At 41.4% G+C, this 16362-nt stretch overlaps 3 protein-coding genes across 7 annotated transcripts in view; 1 reads left to right on the top strand and 2 right to left on the bottom strand.

Moving 5' to 3' along the window:
* The window catches only part of dnm3a (dynamin 3a), a 26857-nt gene extending 14662 nt beyond the window's left edge, over window positions 1–12195 (top strand). For 2 of the 4 annotated variants that reach the window (XM_026345361.1, XM_026345357.1), the window contains 10 exons: window positions 4068–4179; window positions 4819–4980; window positions 5260–5483; window positions 5583–5747; window positions 6891–7661; window positions 10696–10766; window positions 10871–10970; window positions 11075–11151; window positions 11246–11430; window positions 12047–12195. In XM_026345361.1, coding sequence (XP_026201146.1) covers window positions 4068–4179; window positions 4819–4980; window positions 5260–5483; window positions 5583–5747; window positions 6891–6924 — 697 coding nt within the window. In that variant the 3' untranslated portion in view covers window positions 6925–7661; window positions 10696–10766; window positions 10871–10970; ... (1 more) ...; window positions 11246–11430; window positions 12047–12195. The remainder of the gene's footprint in view (window positions 1–4067; window positions 4180–4818; window positions 4981–5259; window positions 5484–5582; window positions 5748–6890; window positions 7662–10695; window positions 10767–10870; window positions 10971–11074; window positions 11152–11245; window positions 11431–12046) is intronic. The other 2 variants (XM_026345358.1, XM_026345360.1) reach the window with 2 other exon arrangements.
* pigc (phosphatidylinositol glycan anchor biosynthesis, class C) lies at window positions 7246–10574 on the bottom strand. 2 transcript variants are annotated; one of them, XM_026345399.1, is made up of 3 exons: window positions 10517–10574; window positions 9438–9669; window positions 7246–9323 (listed from the first exon to the last, which is right to left on the bottom strand). In XM_026345399.1, exons 2-3 carry the CDS (start codon window positions 9663–9665, stop codon window positions 8667–8669), a joined length of 885 nt encoding a protein of 294 aa, XP_026201184.1. In that variant the 5' UTR covers window positions 9666–9669; window positions 10517–10574; the 3' UTR covers window positions 7246–8666. The 2 variants fall into 2 exon arrangements, with proteins under 2 accessions (XP_026201184.1, XP_026201183.1); XM_026345398.1 differs by lacking the exon at window positions 10517–10574 and adding an exon at window positions 10335–10510.
* Window positions 11621–16362, bottom strand: tmed5 (transmembrane p24 trafficking protein 5). Its single transcript, XM_026345404.1, has 4 exons — window positions 15392–16362; window positions 14602–14699; window positions 14329–14509; window positions 11621–13774 (listed from the first exon to the last, which is right to left on the bottom strand). The coding sequence occupies exons 1-4, from the start codon at window positions 15578–15580 to the stop codon at window positions 13556–13558; spliced, it is 687 nt and encodes a 228-aa protein (XP_026201189.1). The 5' UTR covers window positions 15581–16362; the 3' UTR covers window positions 11621–13555.

Below are 16362 nucleotides of genomic sequence, written 5' to 3'. Positions count from 1 at the left end.
AAGGGAAAAACAGGGAAAGTCAGAAAATAGATGATTTATTAGGTTATTAGTTGCAGTGAATGTAAAGTGTAATTTTTTAGGTAAGTCTGCCTATTTGAAAGTTCTTATGTTTGTGTAATCAACATTACATCGCAGCAAATCCCTCTATATCATATATATATATATATATTACGTGAGAAAAATTTTGAACCAGCTATTTTGTTTTCCCATAACCTTATATTTAATCTATATTTCGTCCATGACAACAAAATCCATCAAAAAGCATAATTATTTGCATTTCCATAAAGAAAAGTATTGATTCCTATCAGCCTCCAGGATCTTATACAGGTAACAAGCTGACATTGGCAGCCCTCTCAGCTCGTTACCTGTATAAAAGAGACCTGTCCACAGAAGCAATCAATCAATCCAGATTCCAAACTCTTCACCATGGCCAAGACCAAAGAGCTTTCCAAGGATGTCAGGGACAAGATTGTGGACCTACACAAGGCTGGAATGGGCTACAAGACCATCGCCAAGCAGCTGGGTGAGAAGGTGACAACAGTTATTATTATTATTCGCAAATGGAAGAAACATAAATTAACTGCCAATCTCCCTCGGTCTGGAGCTCCATGCAAGATCTCACCTCGTGGAGTTTCAATGATAATGAGAACGGTGAGGAATCAGCCAAGAACCACTGGGGAGGAACTTGTCAATGATCTCAAGGCAGCTGGGACCATAGTCACCAAAAAAACAGTTGGTAACACACTACGCCGTGAAGGACTGAAATCCTGCTGTGCCCGCAAGGTCCCCCTGCTCAAGAAAGCCCATCTACAGGCCCGTTTGAAGTTTGCCACTGAACATCTGACTGATTCAGAGGAAGACTGGGTGAAAGTGTTGTGGTCAGATAAGACCAAAATCGAGCTCTTTGGCATCAACTCAACTCGCCGTGTTTGGAGGAGGAGGAATGCTGCCTATGACTCCAAAAACACCGTCCCCACCGTCAAATATGGAGGTGGAAACATTATGCTTTGGGGGTGTTTTTCTGCCAAGGGGACAGGACAATTGCACCGCATCAAAGGGAGGATGGATGGGGCCATGTACCGTCAAATGTTGGGTGAGAACCTCCTTCCCTCAGTCAGGGCATTGAAAATGGGTCGTGGTTGGGTATTCCAGCATGACAATGATCCAAAACACACGGCCAAGGCAACAAATGACTGGCTCAAGAGAAGCATATTAAGGTCATGGAGTGGCCTAGTCAGTCTCCAGACCTTACCCCCTTAGAAAATCTGTGGAGGGAGCTGAAGGTTCGAGTTGCCAAACATCAGCCACGAAACATTAATGACTTGGAGAGGATCTGCAAAGAGGAGAGGCCAAAGTCCCCCCTGACATGTGTGCAAACCTTGTGGCCAACTACAAGAAACGGCTGACCTCTGTGATTGCCAACAAAGGTTTTGCCACCAAGTACTAAAGCGCGTTTTTCAAAGGGATCAAATACTTATTTCCTTCATGGAAATGCAAATTAATTTATAACTCTTTTTGAAACGAATTTTTCTGGATTTTTTTTGTCATTGTTGTCTCTCACTGTTCAAATAAACCTACCATTGAAATTATAGACTGGTCATTTCTTTGTTAGTGGACAAACTTACAAAATCAGCTGGGGTTCAAATAATTTTTTCCCTCACTGTATATATATACACACACCAAGTAGAACAAAAACTTTTGGGAAGATTGGTCCAAGCCATTTCTTTTTTCATCATGGACCTGTTTTCAATCTGGTACACAAGGCTGGCCCATGTTACACAAAATCCAGTGACCTGTATAACCACCCTATCATAAATTTACTCGAGAAATCTCTATAGAAGTCTATATACCGCACATTATACACTATCGAAAAAAAAGCCACTACCTGAATTTTAATAAGCAAATGTGTAAAAGCCTCCCATTGGATGATTACTGTATGAATTGTTTTTTTTTTTTTAGCTGGCAACAAGTAATTTAACCCTAACTGATGCAGTGAGTAGCTTCTCATTTCTTAAACAACCATGTTGTAAGACACATCCTGTGGTCGTCGAAAAAATATTAATCTGTTTAGGAAGAGTCAAATTATTGGCATCAATCAAACAAAGAAAACATCTAAGGAGATTGATGAAACTACTAAAACTGGGTTAAGAACTGTCCAATGGAAGAAGGTCATGTGGTCTGATGAGTCCAGATTTACCCTGTTCCAGAGTAATTGGCGCATCAGGATAAGAAGAGAGGCTGGTGAAGTGATGCATCCATCAGGCCTAGTGGCTACTGTACAAGCCTGTGGGGGCAGTGCTATGATCTGGGGTTGCAGCAGTTGCTCAGGTCTACGTTCAGCAACATTATGTGCCCAAAGAATGAGGTCACCTTAACTACCTGAATATACTGAATGACCAGGTTATTACATCAATGGATTTTATCTTCCCAGATTGTCACAGGCTTATTTCAAGAAGACAATGCCAGGATTCGACACAAAAGAATTATTCTATTCATACAAAAGGTATAAGGATTGTGAATCCTGGCATTTTCACACATGATTCAGCCACATCCAGACCTTAACCCCATTGAGAATTTTTGGGATGTGTTGGAGAAGACTTTGCACAGCAGTCCGACTCTCCCATCAACAATACAAGATCTTGGTGAAAAATGTATGCAACTTTAGACGAGAATGTTGAGACATTGCTTATCAGAACGATGCCACAGTGAATGCGTGCTGGAGTAAAAGCTAAAGGCGTCAAATTTACTGAATATATTATAGAAAAGACTTTGATCTTCACCAAAGTCACAGTTGTCAACAAACAATAATTCCTACCTGATAAAACACAGTTGTCAACTTTCATGTCTTTATGAACACACCCTTTAAACATACAGAGTAATGATAGAATAAGCAGTGGCAACTTTGTTTTAATAACTGGTTGAACCACCTTTGGCAGCAATGAACTTAAGCAAGCGCTTTCTGTAGCTGAGGATGAGACCTGCACAATGTGCAGGATCATTCTTCCTCACAGAACTGCTTCAGCTCAGACATATTCTTAGGACGTCTGGTGTAAATGTAAATGACTCTCTTGAGGTCATTTCACAGCAGTTACTTTTTCCACCATTCTTCTGTATTTTGTCGTAATGGTGTTGTTTAATCCAAACATGATAGATGATAACTGTTTGTGTTTGTATCAGCTTGGATTATTCTGTTTGTTGTCTGTGACTTTGGTGAAGCTGAGATCACATTTCATGACCAAAGTATGCCAAAAACCAGGAAAATGCAAACAGTGCCATATATTTTTATTTTTCTTGTGACTGTATCATTTATATGCAAACACAAGAAATGTATTATGCCCACTAGTGACCCAACATGATGATTGAGATGAAAATTGTTTTAAGGGAATGTACTGTACTTTCAACATTGGTTTTGTACATGAGCTAAGGTGAGTTTGATGTGCCTGGAGGCTACGGAATCACACAGATTTACTGAGACTACATCTTATTGTGTTGTTAGTTTAATGGAACACAGTTAATGGATTCACATGTGATACATCAATGCAACCTTGTTCCAAAAACATTTGACTTGTGTACAAAGTGGGTCAAGAGCTGGGGAGAGAAGAAGGGGTATTACGAAATTAGAACACCAACACCAAAAACATTCATGTGGTCTTGGTACATTTTTTACTCTTGACTTGATGACTTGTTTTATATACACTACTACTCGACAGCATTTTAAATGTTATAGCTCTCAGGATAAGTGATAATTAAATTGACTCATATGGCATGTGGTTGAGTTTGACAACATTTTGCACAGGACACGACCAGAGACTCTCTCTTTCCATTAGATGTGCAGCAACATGTTTTTTCTTTCTACCGGCTAAAATCACTCCAAACACCTACACTACGTTTATCAGACAAACTAGTAATGACATTTTGTTAGCAAAGGCCAGATCTCTTATGTTGTCATATTTGATCATGCATTTGTTTAAGGAATGTAAGGTTATGTATTTATTCATGTGTAGTGTAGAAAAAAATATGATTACTGGCTATTAAAAATACAATGTCAATATGGCACTGAATTGCAGGAACGTATATAAGGACTACAGATGCCTGGAGTTGGCCTGTAACTCCCAGGAGGAGCTGGACAGCTGGAAGGCTTCTCTGCTACGGGCTGGAGTCTACCCTGAGAAAGTCACAGTTAGTACTCTCACCCCAATTCAAGCTAATTAAAACCAACCCTGACCTTAGCTGTGGGGAGCTGCACCTGTCTGCACCTTACCTTTACGTCATGTGCACAAATTGCCTTTGGTAACCTTAAATCCTGGCTGTAACCCCTTACCCCTCTCTCTTCATGTTCCCCCTTCGCTTCCCCGCCAAAGCAAAAAAGCAAGTCCCCCACCCCTTCCATCTTGCTCTGTTGTTGGCTCTTCAGCACAGCATTCTTGGCCAATGATGTCACTACAATATGTGTGTGTGTGGTGTGTGTGTGTGTATTCTAGTCTGTTTCTAATCAGCAGTTCCTCGTCTCTCACCCACTCCCCCTTTTCTTTCTTCTGCCCACTCCTCCTTACCTCCCTCTTTTGCATTCCCTCTATTCTGTTCTCTGTGATACTATACTATTGGTCATATACTTGTTCTCATCACTATTGTGGAAAAAATGAAGTTAAGAGACCTAACCTTGCATCATATTATATTAGCATGAAATTACCAGCTGTGTTACCTCAGCAATTGCCCTAGCACATTTAACTAGACTATACATCACTGGTAAAAAACTGTTTCACAATCTGAACAGTGTATGTTGCAATTACACCCGGCTCTATCTTGTGTGTCACCTAGGTGGATGAGAAGGGAAATGGAGCTCCTGAAAACTTAACAGACCCCCAGCTGGAACGTCAAGTGGAGATTATTCGTAGCTTGGTTGATTCTTACATGAATATCATCTATAGGACCATCAGAGACTTGATACCAAAGACCATTATGCACCTTATGATCAACAGTGTAAGACACCCATCTGTTTCTGTGCACCCTTTTTAAAGTGGGTCTCTCAACTTGCCCATTTGAACCTGTATTCTTTTATCCACCATACAACTGTTATGCATTTGAAGCACTACATGAGCATTTCCAATGTCTTGAAAAAGAGAAACCAAAGAAATATATATATATGAATTTCAACACCCTGTATGAATTTAGAGCCAAAATCCCAAATCAGAATAAAATATCACATTACAGAATCTAACTCTTTGACTTGTCACAGCTGTTTATAATCCTTTTCCATAGGTGAAGGAGTTCATCAGCTCGGAGCTCCTGGCCCAGCTCTACGCTCTGGGAGAATGCTCAGCGCTGATGGATGAGTCACCAGAGCAGCAGCAGCACCGAGAGGAAGTGCTCCGCAAACACACTGCCTTGAAGGAGGCGCTTGATGTTATTGGAGAGTTCTCCACCTCCACCTGCTCCACCCCTATGCCTCCACCTGTAGACTCCTCATGGATACAGAGCTCCAGGTACAAACATACATGTACAGTTAGACTACAGTGACACGTGCAATAATCAACACTTTGCGGGTGATATTGATGCCATATAAGGTTCTCTTCCCTCCTCAGTCCAACACTACCTAAAAACTCAGTGACCGGCATCAGGCCCGTGATTCGTGGCCATGCCCCACCAGTTCCTCGGGTGCACACTCGCACTGGACCCCCTGCTTACCCGAGTACCAATGGCCTTAGGAAGGCCACTGGCCACCCAAACCGTGCTCCCAGTGTACCAAGGTGATTGGATCCTGTGACATTATAACGACATGCAGTCTGTGACTCAAACATGCACTGTTATACATCTATGCACGCACACAGTCAACGTTGCACTAAAGAGGCACATGGGTAGAAGGAATTGTTATTTGAGCTGGGTGGGGGTCTGCTGGAAAATGTGTTTCTCATGTTCTCTTTCCCATCAGCCACAGTAGACAGGACTTCTCTCTATGCAGCTTTCTACTGGAGCCAGAGACAACAGGCTGAGCGCTCTGTCAAGTTTTTATCGTTCTCTCTTCTTCATCCCCCCTTTTCCCTTTCTCCCATCATGTATTTTGTTTTATTGCCTTCCTGAGTTTCCCTCATGCAATAACCGTTATTTTCCCTTTTCCCCCCGACTTTTTTTTCATGTGTATTTCTTGACTTCTCCTCTTTCACTGGTTCCTCCCCAGCTTTTGGCCTGTCTCTCATTTTTCTCTCTGCCTCATTTCCTCTGTGCTCTCCAATGGTTCTTTAGGTTCTTTCCTGCATAGTCTCCCTCTTTTCTTTTTTTTTCTTTTCTTGACTCTTTCCATCCAACCTTATGCCTCCTTTCTTTCTCTTTGCCCTATAGATGTACTATGCTTAGTTCATATCAAAACTTTTTTAAGTCAGTTTATTGTGTTCTCTGACCAAAATAAAATCTGACCAAATAAAAGTGCAAAAGATTTACTCTATACTTACGAAAGGTTTGAGGATTGTGAATCCCGTCCCACATGACTTTGGATTAGCTCTTCTAAAGAGTCTCTCATCTGTCATGTTCTCTTGTCCATCCTGTACTAATCCCTAATAATTATTCTTTCCTCACATTAATTCACCAATATTCCCCTTTTCTTTTCTTCTGGAGGGCAAATACTGGTGCATGATGGGTATTTTTGAGATATGGGCCTGTCCTTGAGGTATTTGTATGTGTTTAAATATGTATGTATTTATTCAGGATGAGCATATAAAGCTAGAGGTGTCAGTCTAACTAGGTCTCATGTTCTAATAACCGTGCAAATTGAGACAGAGAGACAGTCAGGTAGTGGATACTTTAGAAATGATTAGATGGTGGCTGGGTCCATTTCTTACGTCTTCTGTTAATACCTTTACAGTATTTTTAGCTGACCGATCTGATCTTATTTACAGGAGGCAACCTCCAGCTGTCCCAAACGTTAAATAGCAATGATGTCTGCTCAGAACTTCATTACCCATCTGCCCCAGTGATACACCCAGCTGCAACATCTACTCAGAGACACCCGTGACCTGTGTGATGTGCAATCCATCTGAAGCACTGTGCTAGGCTTCTGTATCTTCTCTGGGGATCTGCTGTCTGCAAAATCTACTCTGTCTTGAGCCTGTTTTACACATAATATCACTGGCTATAAATGCTGGAATGTGCTCGACCGTCTGCTCACTTATTTCAGCTGCCTGAGCGTTGTGTAAATAAAAATAGTAATCTATTATAGTAAAAAACAATATGAATAAGCACCATTTTGTACTGTTTTTGAATAAACAGGTATTTTATTTTTGAACATGTGTCATGATTAGTCATTCTTTGATGAGTTGAGTTACAAGTGGACACTTACTCAAATGAGATTCTGTCATTTTGCAGATAATGACTATTATCTCTAATTATTAGTTTGTCAACAGTTGTAGATGCCAAGATATATTTTAGTTAAATATCCAAAACACAATCTCTCGGTTTACTATGGGTCTTTCTAGAGCTCCTGTTAATTCTCTGACGACACAGGGAATAAAGTGACGCGCTGTTACGACGTCGCGCTCTTCGCTGGTGTCTGTTCGTGTGCGGCTTCTCTCCGAGCTGCTGACACCATGGAGCCGCAGCCGCAGCAGGCGAAGCCAAGTGGAAAGCTCGCCGGCACAATGTGCACCAAGCCAGGAAGAGGAGAGGTGAAGGTACGACACCTAGCGTCCACCGCACACTGTGTTCACGATGGCCGGTCTCAACCTGCGCCTCGGTTTAAAACAGCATTTATTTCAAATATGGTCGCACAGTCGGTCCAAAGACACTGATTTAACAATAGTGCAGGTGTGTTTTTACCGACACACGGTTTCGTGTTGCACTGAAACCCGGAATGATAAGACAATGTGTAGTGGGTCTTTGATATCTAGAAAGAAAAACAAAAAAATTAAAAACAAACACACAATTCCAGTGTGGTTCACAGTGAACATTCAACAAAATGGAGGACCGGTTGAACCCAGGTGCTCCGGTCCAGTGAAGCTGCACGACTGCAGGTGGTTTTCATCAGCTGACGAGGGGAACCGGGCGGCTGTGACGTCACCGGGCGGGGTGTGGCCGTGAATGCAACACGGAGGATGATGATGATGAAATGATGATGATGATGATAACAGCCTATCTATACTATCTATTTATGACGTTTTCTTAAACAGCTTACAATGTAAAAACACTCAGTGTAAGCTTACTGAGAAAAAGTTTCAAATCTTAACATGCTCATTTTTAAATATAGTTTGTAATTTAATAAGAGCCCTTGTCACTTGCAATCAGGCCACTGTGTTAAACAATACACAAATGTCCATTTATAAACAACAACAATATACTATAAAACTATGAATCCTGAAACGTCTCCCACAGATTAAAACTGATATCTATATATAAGTACTGCATAGCATCAGAGTGTGTCCAGTAACATAAGTCAGCATTGCACATTAGTTGATACATCGTTTGATACAAGGTCAACAGTAGTTTGTTCAACGTTATAAAAATGTCTTCATTTTCTGCAAAGTTGTAAGTTGTCATCACTAGAACAATATTAAAACAGTTAACATCTGTCTGTTTACACGTACAGCACCAACATAATACTGTAGGCTGACGATTCATTTAATATTCTCAACTGGCTCAGTCTTTAAATGTCAGTTTGGTCAGGGGAACCGCTCCGTCCATTAGTGACGCAAGCGGCTGAGGTCCTCATGAATCTCAGCCTCATCCCAGGGTCCGTGGATGTTGTCCTTGTGCCTCTGCAGCCTGACTAGTAGCAAGGGACATAGCAATGTAACACTTCCTAGGGCCAGGGCCAAAAGCACCGCTCCCCCAGGTGACTGGGACCCCAGACCCACTACTCCTCCTAGACACACTCCCACACACACCCCAGTAAAATGTTTAGGGGCATTCTCCCTCAACTTCTGTAGCAGACAGGGCCACAGGGCAAACACCAGCAGGGCGCAGCTGAGCATGGCAAATGTGTGCAGAGCCCCAGGCAACCTTGAGGCTAAACACACAGAGGCAAACAGCGCTGCATTTAGGGAGAGACTCCCTGGGGGTGAGGGCTGGGCGTAAGGGAATGACACCAGGTGGGCCAGCAACATTACTGCAGACATGGCGTACACTGTGTCCGTACTCACAGACTCTGTTAGTGTCTTTAGAACCGGCGAGAATCCAAATGTGAAGGAAAGAAAAATGGAGGCACTCTGTAAGTCAGCAAGATGAGTCCGGGGCTCACAGTCTGATTCAAACTGAGACATCAAAGCTTGATGCAGTCCGTAACCCAGAAGTGCACATGCAAGACTGGTTGATAAAAGCATCTCAGGGGACAGAAGACCCTGCCAAGAATGCAGAGGAGTATTACATATTTTATATAATATATATTACATTATATTATGCATTCCATGTAACCCATTCACAGTAAGGCACAGAGTGAGGACCAGACATCTTACCTGCTCCATGTAGAGCCACAGGGTGATGAAAATGGCCACACATGACAGCTGCTGTCCCACAAAGCCTGCTTCTTTCACTACAGCCCAGTAGTGATACTGCCGGATGCCTTCATTCCTCCTTAATTCTTCCAGGAACCGCTCATCCACATAGTTATCAGGGAAAGGCTGGCGCTCCCAAAGCACCTTCTGCCAGGGCACAGCAGGTCCTGGGGCACCGTCTGGCCCCATCACCCTGACCACAAACACACACAGACACAAACACTCATTTGTGGGTTGTGTCAAAATCTAGTTTCGAAACCTTCATTATTTCAATGTTGCGGTTAAACGTTGCATATTCCTAAATTTCTCTGTTTAATCACAAACTATACCTAGAACCAAGCAATACCCCTGTGTTGGAAAACCTTGTGCTCTTAATAAGCGTTTTTAAAAACACATTATTGTACTCATCACAGTGAGTTATGTGAAGATGTTGGATCTTTCTAGATGTCTTTATTGACCTCAGCTGACCTGTGTCTGCATCTGTAAACCAATGACCTGCCACATACTCTGAGGTTAGACACACTACTTCCTCTTAGAGACTTAGATTGTTTTAATTAGCGTTGCCGTGTATGCTTGTGTGCGATAGTCGTTTGGGTGAATAAATTATATTGTTTTGAATATAATTTATTCGCAGGCTCTTTTGTACAGGATAAAATGATCTCAGAGATCTCCCGATGAATTAAAGCTGAATAAACTAACCAATCAACAACAGAGATTTTCAGATTTAGACCTCCAATAGCCTACGTTAGCATCAACCTTTCGACAGCTAGTTACACGCCATTTGATCACATATTTACAATAATTAAATCAACAGCTAGGTTACATCCGTGCTAAACAGGCGCTGGTCTTGAGTCTCACCTGGACTTTCGTTTTAACTGTCATGTGAACCTGTTCCGAACCGGACCAGGAGAACGAGGCTACGAAGGCTACGAAGAAACTACCGATACTTCCAGCTTAACGGAGCAGTTCAACGAAAACAAGACACATGACGACCTGATGACAGTCGACTGAACTATTTCCACAAAGGTTTTCACACGTACCTGGGTTCATGAATGAATGTTGTTGAGCAGCTCTGATGTCGCACGTCACTACCCGGAAGTGAAGCTCTGAGTCAGAGCTCACAGCGCCCCCTGTTGTTTGGCTGTTGTAAAGGCGTGTCGCCAGCTGTTTGTCACATCAATGCTGATTATTTCCTTTTTCCTCCTTCTTCTCTCACAAGGTGTCTGTGTTGAACATATGCAGCCCTTTTCCTGCTGACATTATAAGACCAGCCAACATGCAGGCCAAAAGGTATCGTAGCATTTCAAACTATTCCCATGATGATGAGGGTTTGTCATTTTAAAGACTCTTATCACGCCGACATTCATTAATAACCTGATGTAACTTTCAAATAGCAGTGCCACAGTGTTTAGACCACAGCCTCCCGTCTCCCATGTGATAAGGAAGTCAGCCAGTGAGCCTGTCAGCTCAAAGACACCACAAATACCCACCATGGTAATTTCTACCAACACAAAAGCTTGTTTGGGAACCGGGTTAGGTTTAGGGTTAGGTTATGATTAGGCATCTGATACATACTACAAATCTATCTTTGACTCTAGTTTCAGGTTGGATCTTGTTTTAACAAAAACAGGGTTTCCCCAAGGACTGAATCATCCACACAGCATCTGATAGGCCAGTAAGAGTTGTGTACCAACATGTAATGACTGTAAATACGAGTGATAATGATTCTGACTGCAACCCACAACAAGCTCAATACCATTTTCTTTCAGGTCTCCTGGGTTGCGTCCGCTGTGCTTGGCAGGAGTGTCAGGTTGTACACTGAAAGAGTGCCTGATCATCAGATCTCTGCACCACCAGATCCAGAGTAACGCACCAGACAGACCAGCAGCTGTATGATGTAGTCACTGCAGTTTAATCTGAGCTGCTGCGAGCTGGAAGTCAACTTGACTTTTCTGTAGGTAGATGCAAGACTCTTTAATACGCTGTCTGCATGCCTATTAAAAATAGAGGTTTTTGTTCAGTAGGAACAAAGCATAACAAAGACATCAGAAAAAAAGTATAACTGTTTAATTAATACACATTTACAACTACTTCATTAGTCATGTAGCGCCACATCCCCTCTTTCTCATTTCCCCACTCTAGAGACAGTGTAGCTGATGTATAACATTCTCCCACTCAGTAACAAAATAGTTTTTTCAAATGTTTGTGGTCTTCTGTTCTTGCAGAAATGTGAATGAATCAAAAAACACTTAACTGTAACTTTATATAACCACTCTATCATTTACACAACATACAGAATCTCATCAAACAGTACTTAATTGAAACACTGGATATCACAGTGACATTTTAGGCAGACGAGTAAACCATGGTAAGCAGTGTAACAGAGGCAGTGGACGATCATTTCTTACAAGCAGACGTCCACAAAACAAGGTGTGATATAGGAACATACTGCATGGCAAAAATGATCAATTTCAAACAATTACACTAAACAAAGTTTAATTTCACAGCACCTAACACCAGGCTCTTAAATTATGAAGTCGTGAACTCACTGTATAATATTTATCTTCCAGCATGGGGGAAATTCAGCAGACGACAATGAAGAACTTCCTGTCAAGGTAGCGAGCAGCCAGGTTTCAACTGTGGAGCTCAGTAAACACCAATAAAAAAATCCTTTCAGCAACTGTCACCATACCATCTTAATAGTGTACAAACAACCAATGAGATAAAAACCTCTTCAACTGTGCTGCTTTGCCCAAACACTAGCACAAGCTGTTTTTTGTGGGCCGCAATAATCAGATGAACAAATCAGAACACAAAATGTTAAATTATGTTTTATGATGAAAAGAAAACAAAAAAAAAGAAGAAAAAAAAGAAAAGTTGTTCTATGGCATCAGAGGCAGTGCAATGATCAGATGTTAGTTTGTAATAATAAAATGTGAATTAAATACACAGATGAAATAACAAAAACACTTATGTAACCAAGGCAGGGAATGGCTTAGTCATATTAAACTGAGCAGTGCACCCATGTAGTAGTGGTAATAACCTTCTAGGAGTCAGTAAGATAGAAATAGACTTCTGTCACCAGAGAGAAAGGAAGGCTCAACATCTTCACACAGTAGTTGACTGTAAGCAGATACCTGCCAGCAGCTGTGAGGCTGCACAGTAGTGAAGTAAAGGAGCAAGTGGCCATTAAGGCCACTAGCCCCCCAAGTCATGGTTGAGGAAAGTAGGGCAAAGATTCTAGGGAAGGGTAGAGATTTAGAGATGGCCTGTTTTCATTTTACCTGCTCCATGGTCTTTTAGTTGCCGAAGAACAGCATTAATAAAGTGGCCCTACTAAAAGACCTAACTTTTCAGTACTGCAATAAAAGGTAACACGTGACATAAATGTTCGTGGCAATAGGAAAAATATTCAGAGGCCTCAAAGACGGGCAAAGAGTAGCAGCTAAATAGAAAACAACAAAGACATCCTAATAACTTAGATCTTTGTGAATTCTCCAAACATTTTTGAAAGTAATATATGAGAAGACATGCTGACAGACTGATCTTCCCACTCCTGTTCGGTAGAAATACATTGAATTCTTTAGGCACTATACCATTTCTTCTTATAGTTTAGATTAATAAAAACCATCCAATAGAAAAGAAGACATTTTAACAATTGGCCTTGTAATATTCAGTTCTGTTAGAAAAATATTTATATCATAAACATGCTCATTATATGACTTCCTTTGAAGACTTACAGCAGCTAGCGGGGGGACCTATAAAACAATATACACATTTCAAAGGGTTTTTTTTTTTTGAGTAGTAAAGAGATTGAGGCCACAAATCAAGTTCCTGTTCCCAACCGGGTACTCCTGCTGTTCCACACACTCCAGAAGACTGAAGACCACAGTAACTATTTTGGCAAATCTGTTATTAAGAATATCAAAATGTCTGTGTATTTATGTATTCATATGTCTGTGAACAGAAAAAACTTTTTTAGAGTCTGTGCTGGATCAGCTGGAAAAAAAAAACTTCCAAAGGTGTCTGTGGGCAAGTGTGTTAGTTTCTCTCTCTCTGTCCTTCCATGTAGGGTGGCGTTATGTACGAATTTTCCTTTTATCTTCAAACAGCGAGCGGACTAGGTAGACCTGAACTCCCGAAACCAACACCATAACAGTGAGATTGACCACAGACCAAAAGTTGACCCTGTCAAAGTTGCTCTCCTGGAGGTTTCGATCACGAGCCTCGAATGCACGCAGCAAAGTCTGGATCTGCACACTTTTACCCAGCCGAGCCTTCACACTGTTGATAGTGTCCTGAAGGAGAGGAGACACAGGGGTTAGATTAAATAAATCATCATGTTAGAACCTTTCTATACCTGACACTAAATCTTTATTTATATGGCAGAGTAATTAAGCCAAGAAAGCTTCAGGTCTCTTTAGGTGCACTTTTGACTTTGGAAACAAAGCAACTCAATCAGGTATTGTCCTTCCTTTGTGAAAACCTACTTCCTCCACAGCTGGAACATACATTTCCCGCCTCTGACCACGTGATTCATGTGACCTCTGACACAAAATAAGGCTGTTTCTGGTGAAGAGGTGGTGCAGACTACTGTGGTGCAAGTTGAAACAATTGGCAATACTCAGGCAATAGGTGACAGTTCATGACATCTATTCTTGTGACACTATCCTTGTGATTTTGTTAGCTGGGTCACTGTGCAGCCCCACTGACAAATATCTCAATGACAGACAACAGAGGGACAAAGTCTTTAACACCCAGTGAGAGTAAAATAATTTCACTTTTATTCCTTTTAACTTCTCACTAGTGCATTCAGATTCAGAAATCTATCTCAGACTGGCTACATTCTCACCATGATGTCTTCCAGCTTCATGTCTAGCATGTCTGTGCCATGCACATATTCCTTCCAGTCGTCTGGCTCCTCATCTGTATCCATGTTGTCCAAGATCAACTCAAAGAAGATCAACTTCTCAGAGACTGCACTGAATGTGTTGTCAAAGCAGAACATGTAGTCTCCATCCTCTGTTTCGATCCTGGAGGGAAATAGCAAGGCTAGCATGTGTGTCTGTGACAATAATACACATACATACACATATCTGTCTCAAAGATGATCTATGTTACTTACGTGTGCACTCCGTCTGATTTGCGATAGTCACTGAACAACACTTGGCCAGATGGAGAGGAGATGTAGAAATCTACATCGAGGCCTGCACCATCTAATACCTGTGGACAGTGTAAGAAACAAGAGGTAAAAAAAAAGACTGATTCACAGTAAAACAATTCTTGAAGTTTGCATCAGCTGATCTATTCTCCAGTGTGCATAGTTGGACTTCATACTAGTTTATTTGTGGGGAATACTAGCTTTCCCTTTCAAGGTCTCTCTCATTCTCCACTGGACGAGATACGCCTGGATACCATGCCCTCCCTGGTAGACACTACAACAGATATATGAAATGTTTGGGATGTCTCCCACTAGGAAACAAGTGGCAACTCCCTGACACGGTTTCAGTTGTAGACACACCAGTAATTCCAACTCAGCAGTTCATTCAGTGCTGGAAATTGCACACTGACTAGCATAACAGGTTCAACAATGATTTCAATCAATGTCAGTCACCAACCTAAAGGATCTCTTGTGTATATTTAATATAACGTAGTAACATAGTGTACCAGTGTAATTCGTATGAATGAATGTTGCCTGTAAATGAGAACTAGTTCTAACTAATTCTAACTAGTTTGAGTCATTAACAGGAGCCAAAGTAAAATGATAAGCTGATCAACAGGTCTGACAAGTGTAAGGATATTAATAATGCCGAGGTTATCATTGATCTGGCTCACGAAGACAGCTACGTTTTGATTTGCTCGAGTAACATTTACATTTCATACAAGTTCATGCCAGTTTTGAGAGTGTTTGTGACCTGATATTCAATCTCCAGTGAGGCATCTTTCTTCATAGTCTGGTAGAAACACTCCTTCCGACCAGCGGGCAGGGTGAATGTGAAGTCGCTGTCCAGGGACTGAGAGAAGGCAGCCAGCGCAACGAACCTGTCCGAGACTAGAGCCACAAACACGGACAGCACACACAGAAATACCCGGACTAACGCCATTCTGCCTGAGTCTGAGAGTCTAAAAGCCCAAGAGAGCCGAAACGGTGTCACGGTCGTCCGCCACTGTGTGGAGGAGGGAGCCGCTAAGTAGCTAGCTGTGTTCGTCCAAACTTCACTTCTGCTATTGGAAGTGTTCCTCAGTCCTGAAGACTGCCGGGAGTCCAGGACCCCGCCGGTTCAAAAAACAAAACAAAACACGTTTTAATTTAATTCTTACAAGAATGCCTAGTAAATGTAATGCTGAACTTCACATCGTGCTAAACTTGGTATTTCTGCATTGTAGTGGCCACTTGGTATTTATTAAATACACCCTAAAGGCGCAGGCAATTGTATTGTCCTGCTGTTTGAGTTATGGGATATGTAGTTCATTTGCTCCATGTGTCCCAAACAAGAAACCATACCATATTAGAACAACGGATTATTTCTTTTCATAACAGAAAAAGTACATTGATCAAGTTTTAGGAGGCAATACGTGAATATTTAAACTTGTACTTTTAAGATGGGGATTTACAGACATATTCCTACCAGTCCAAAAAATATGACGGGTATGTAATGACATATTATTTTAATAAACTAAAAAAATGTGCCTGCCATAGTACATGAAACAATAGGAAAATTACATACATTTTGATAACAGAAACACACAGCAGTAATACAATTATGATGGAATTCAAGACATTTTAATATACGTTCAATAACAAATCACTCCACACCTCATAACAATACTTGTCTTTGCAAACCGAAGGTAGTCGTTGTAATAAATCGTCTGATATCCCATGGTT

Source organism: Anabas testudineus, chromosome 4 (genome assembly GCF_900324465.2).
Source record: "Anabas testudineus chromosome 4, fAnaTes1.2, whole genome shotgun sequence".
NCBI classification, from domain to species: domain Eukaryota; kingdom Metazoa; phylum Chordata; class Actinopteri; order Anabantiformes; family Anabantidae; genus Anabas; species Anabas testudineus.
Note: the sequence above shows the minus strand (reverse complement) of the source record. Positions and strands in the feature narration are given on the sequence as shown.

Excerpts from the sequence above, each read along its gene's own strand:
- pigc (XM_026345399.1), bottom strand. The coding sequence starts at position 9,665 with ATGGGGCCAGACGGTGCCCCAGGACCTGCTGTGCCCTGGCAGAAGGTG. Across the intron at positions 9,324-9,437 it reads TGTGGCTCTACATGGAGCAG|GGTCTTCTGTCCCCTGAGAT; the intron begins GTAAGATGTCTG and ends CATTCTTGGCAG.
- tmed5 (XM_026345404.1), bottom strand. The coding sequence starts at position 15,580 with ATGGCGTTAGTCCGGGTATTTCTGTGTGTGCTGTCCGTGTTTGTGGCT. Across the intron at positions 14,510-14,601 it reads AAATCAGACGGAGTGCACAC|GATCGAAACAGAGGATGGAG; the intron begins GTAAGTAACATA and ends ATTTCCCTCCAG. Across the intron at positions 13,775-14,328 it reads TGAAGCTGGAAGACATCATG|GACACTATCAACAGTGTGAA; the intron begins GTGAGAATGTAG and ends CCTCTCCTTCAG.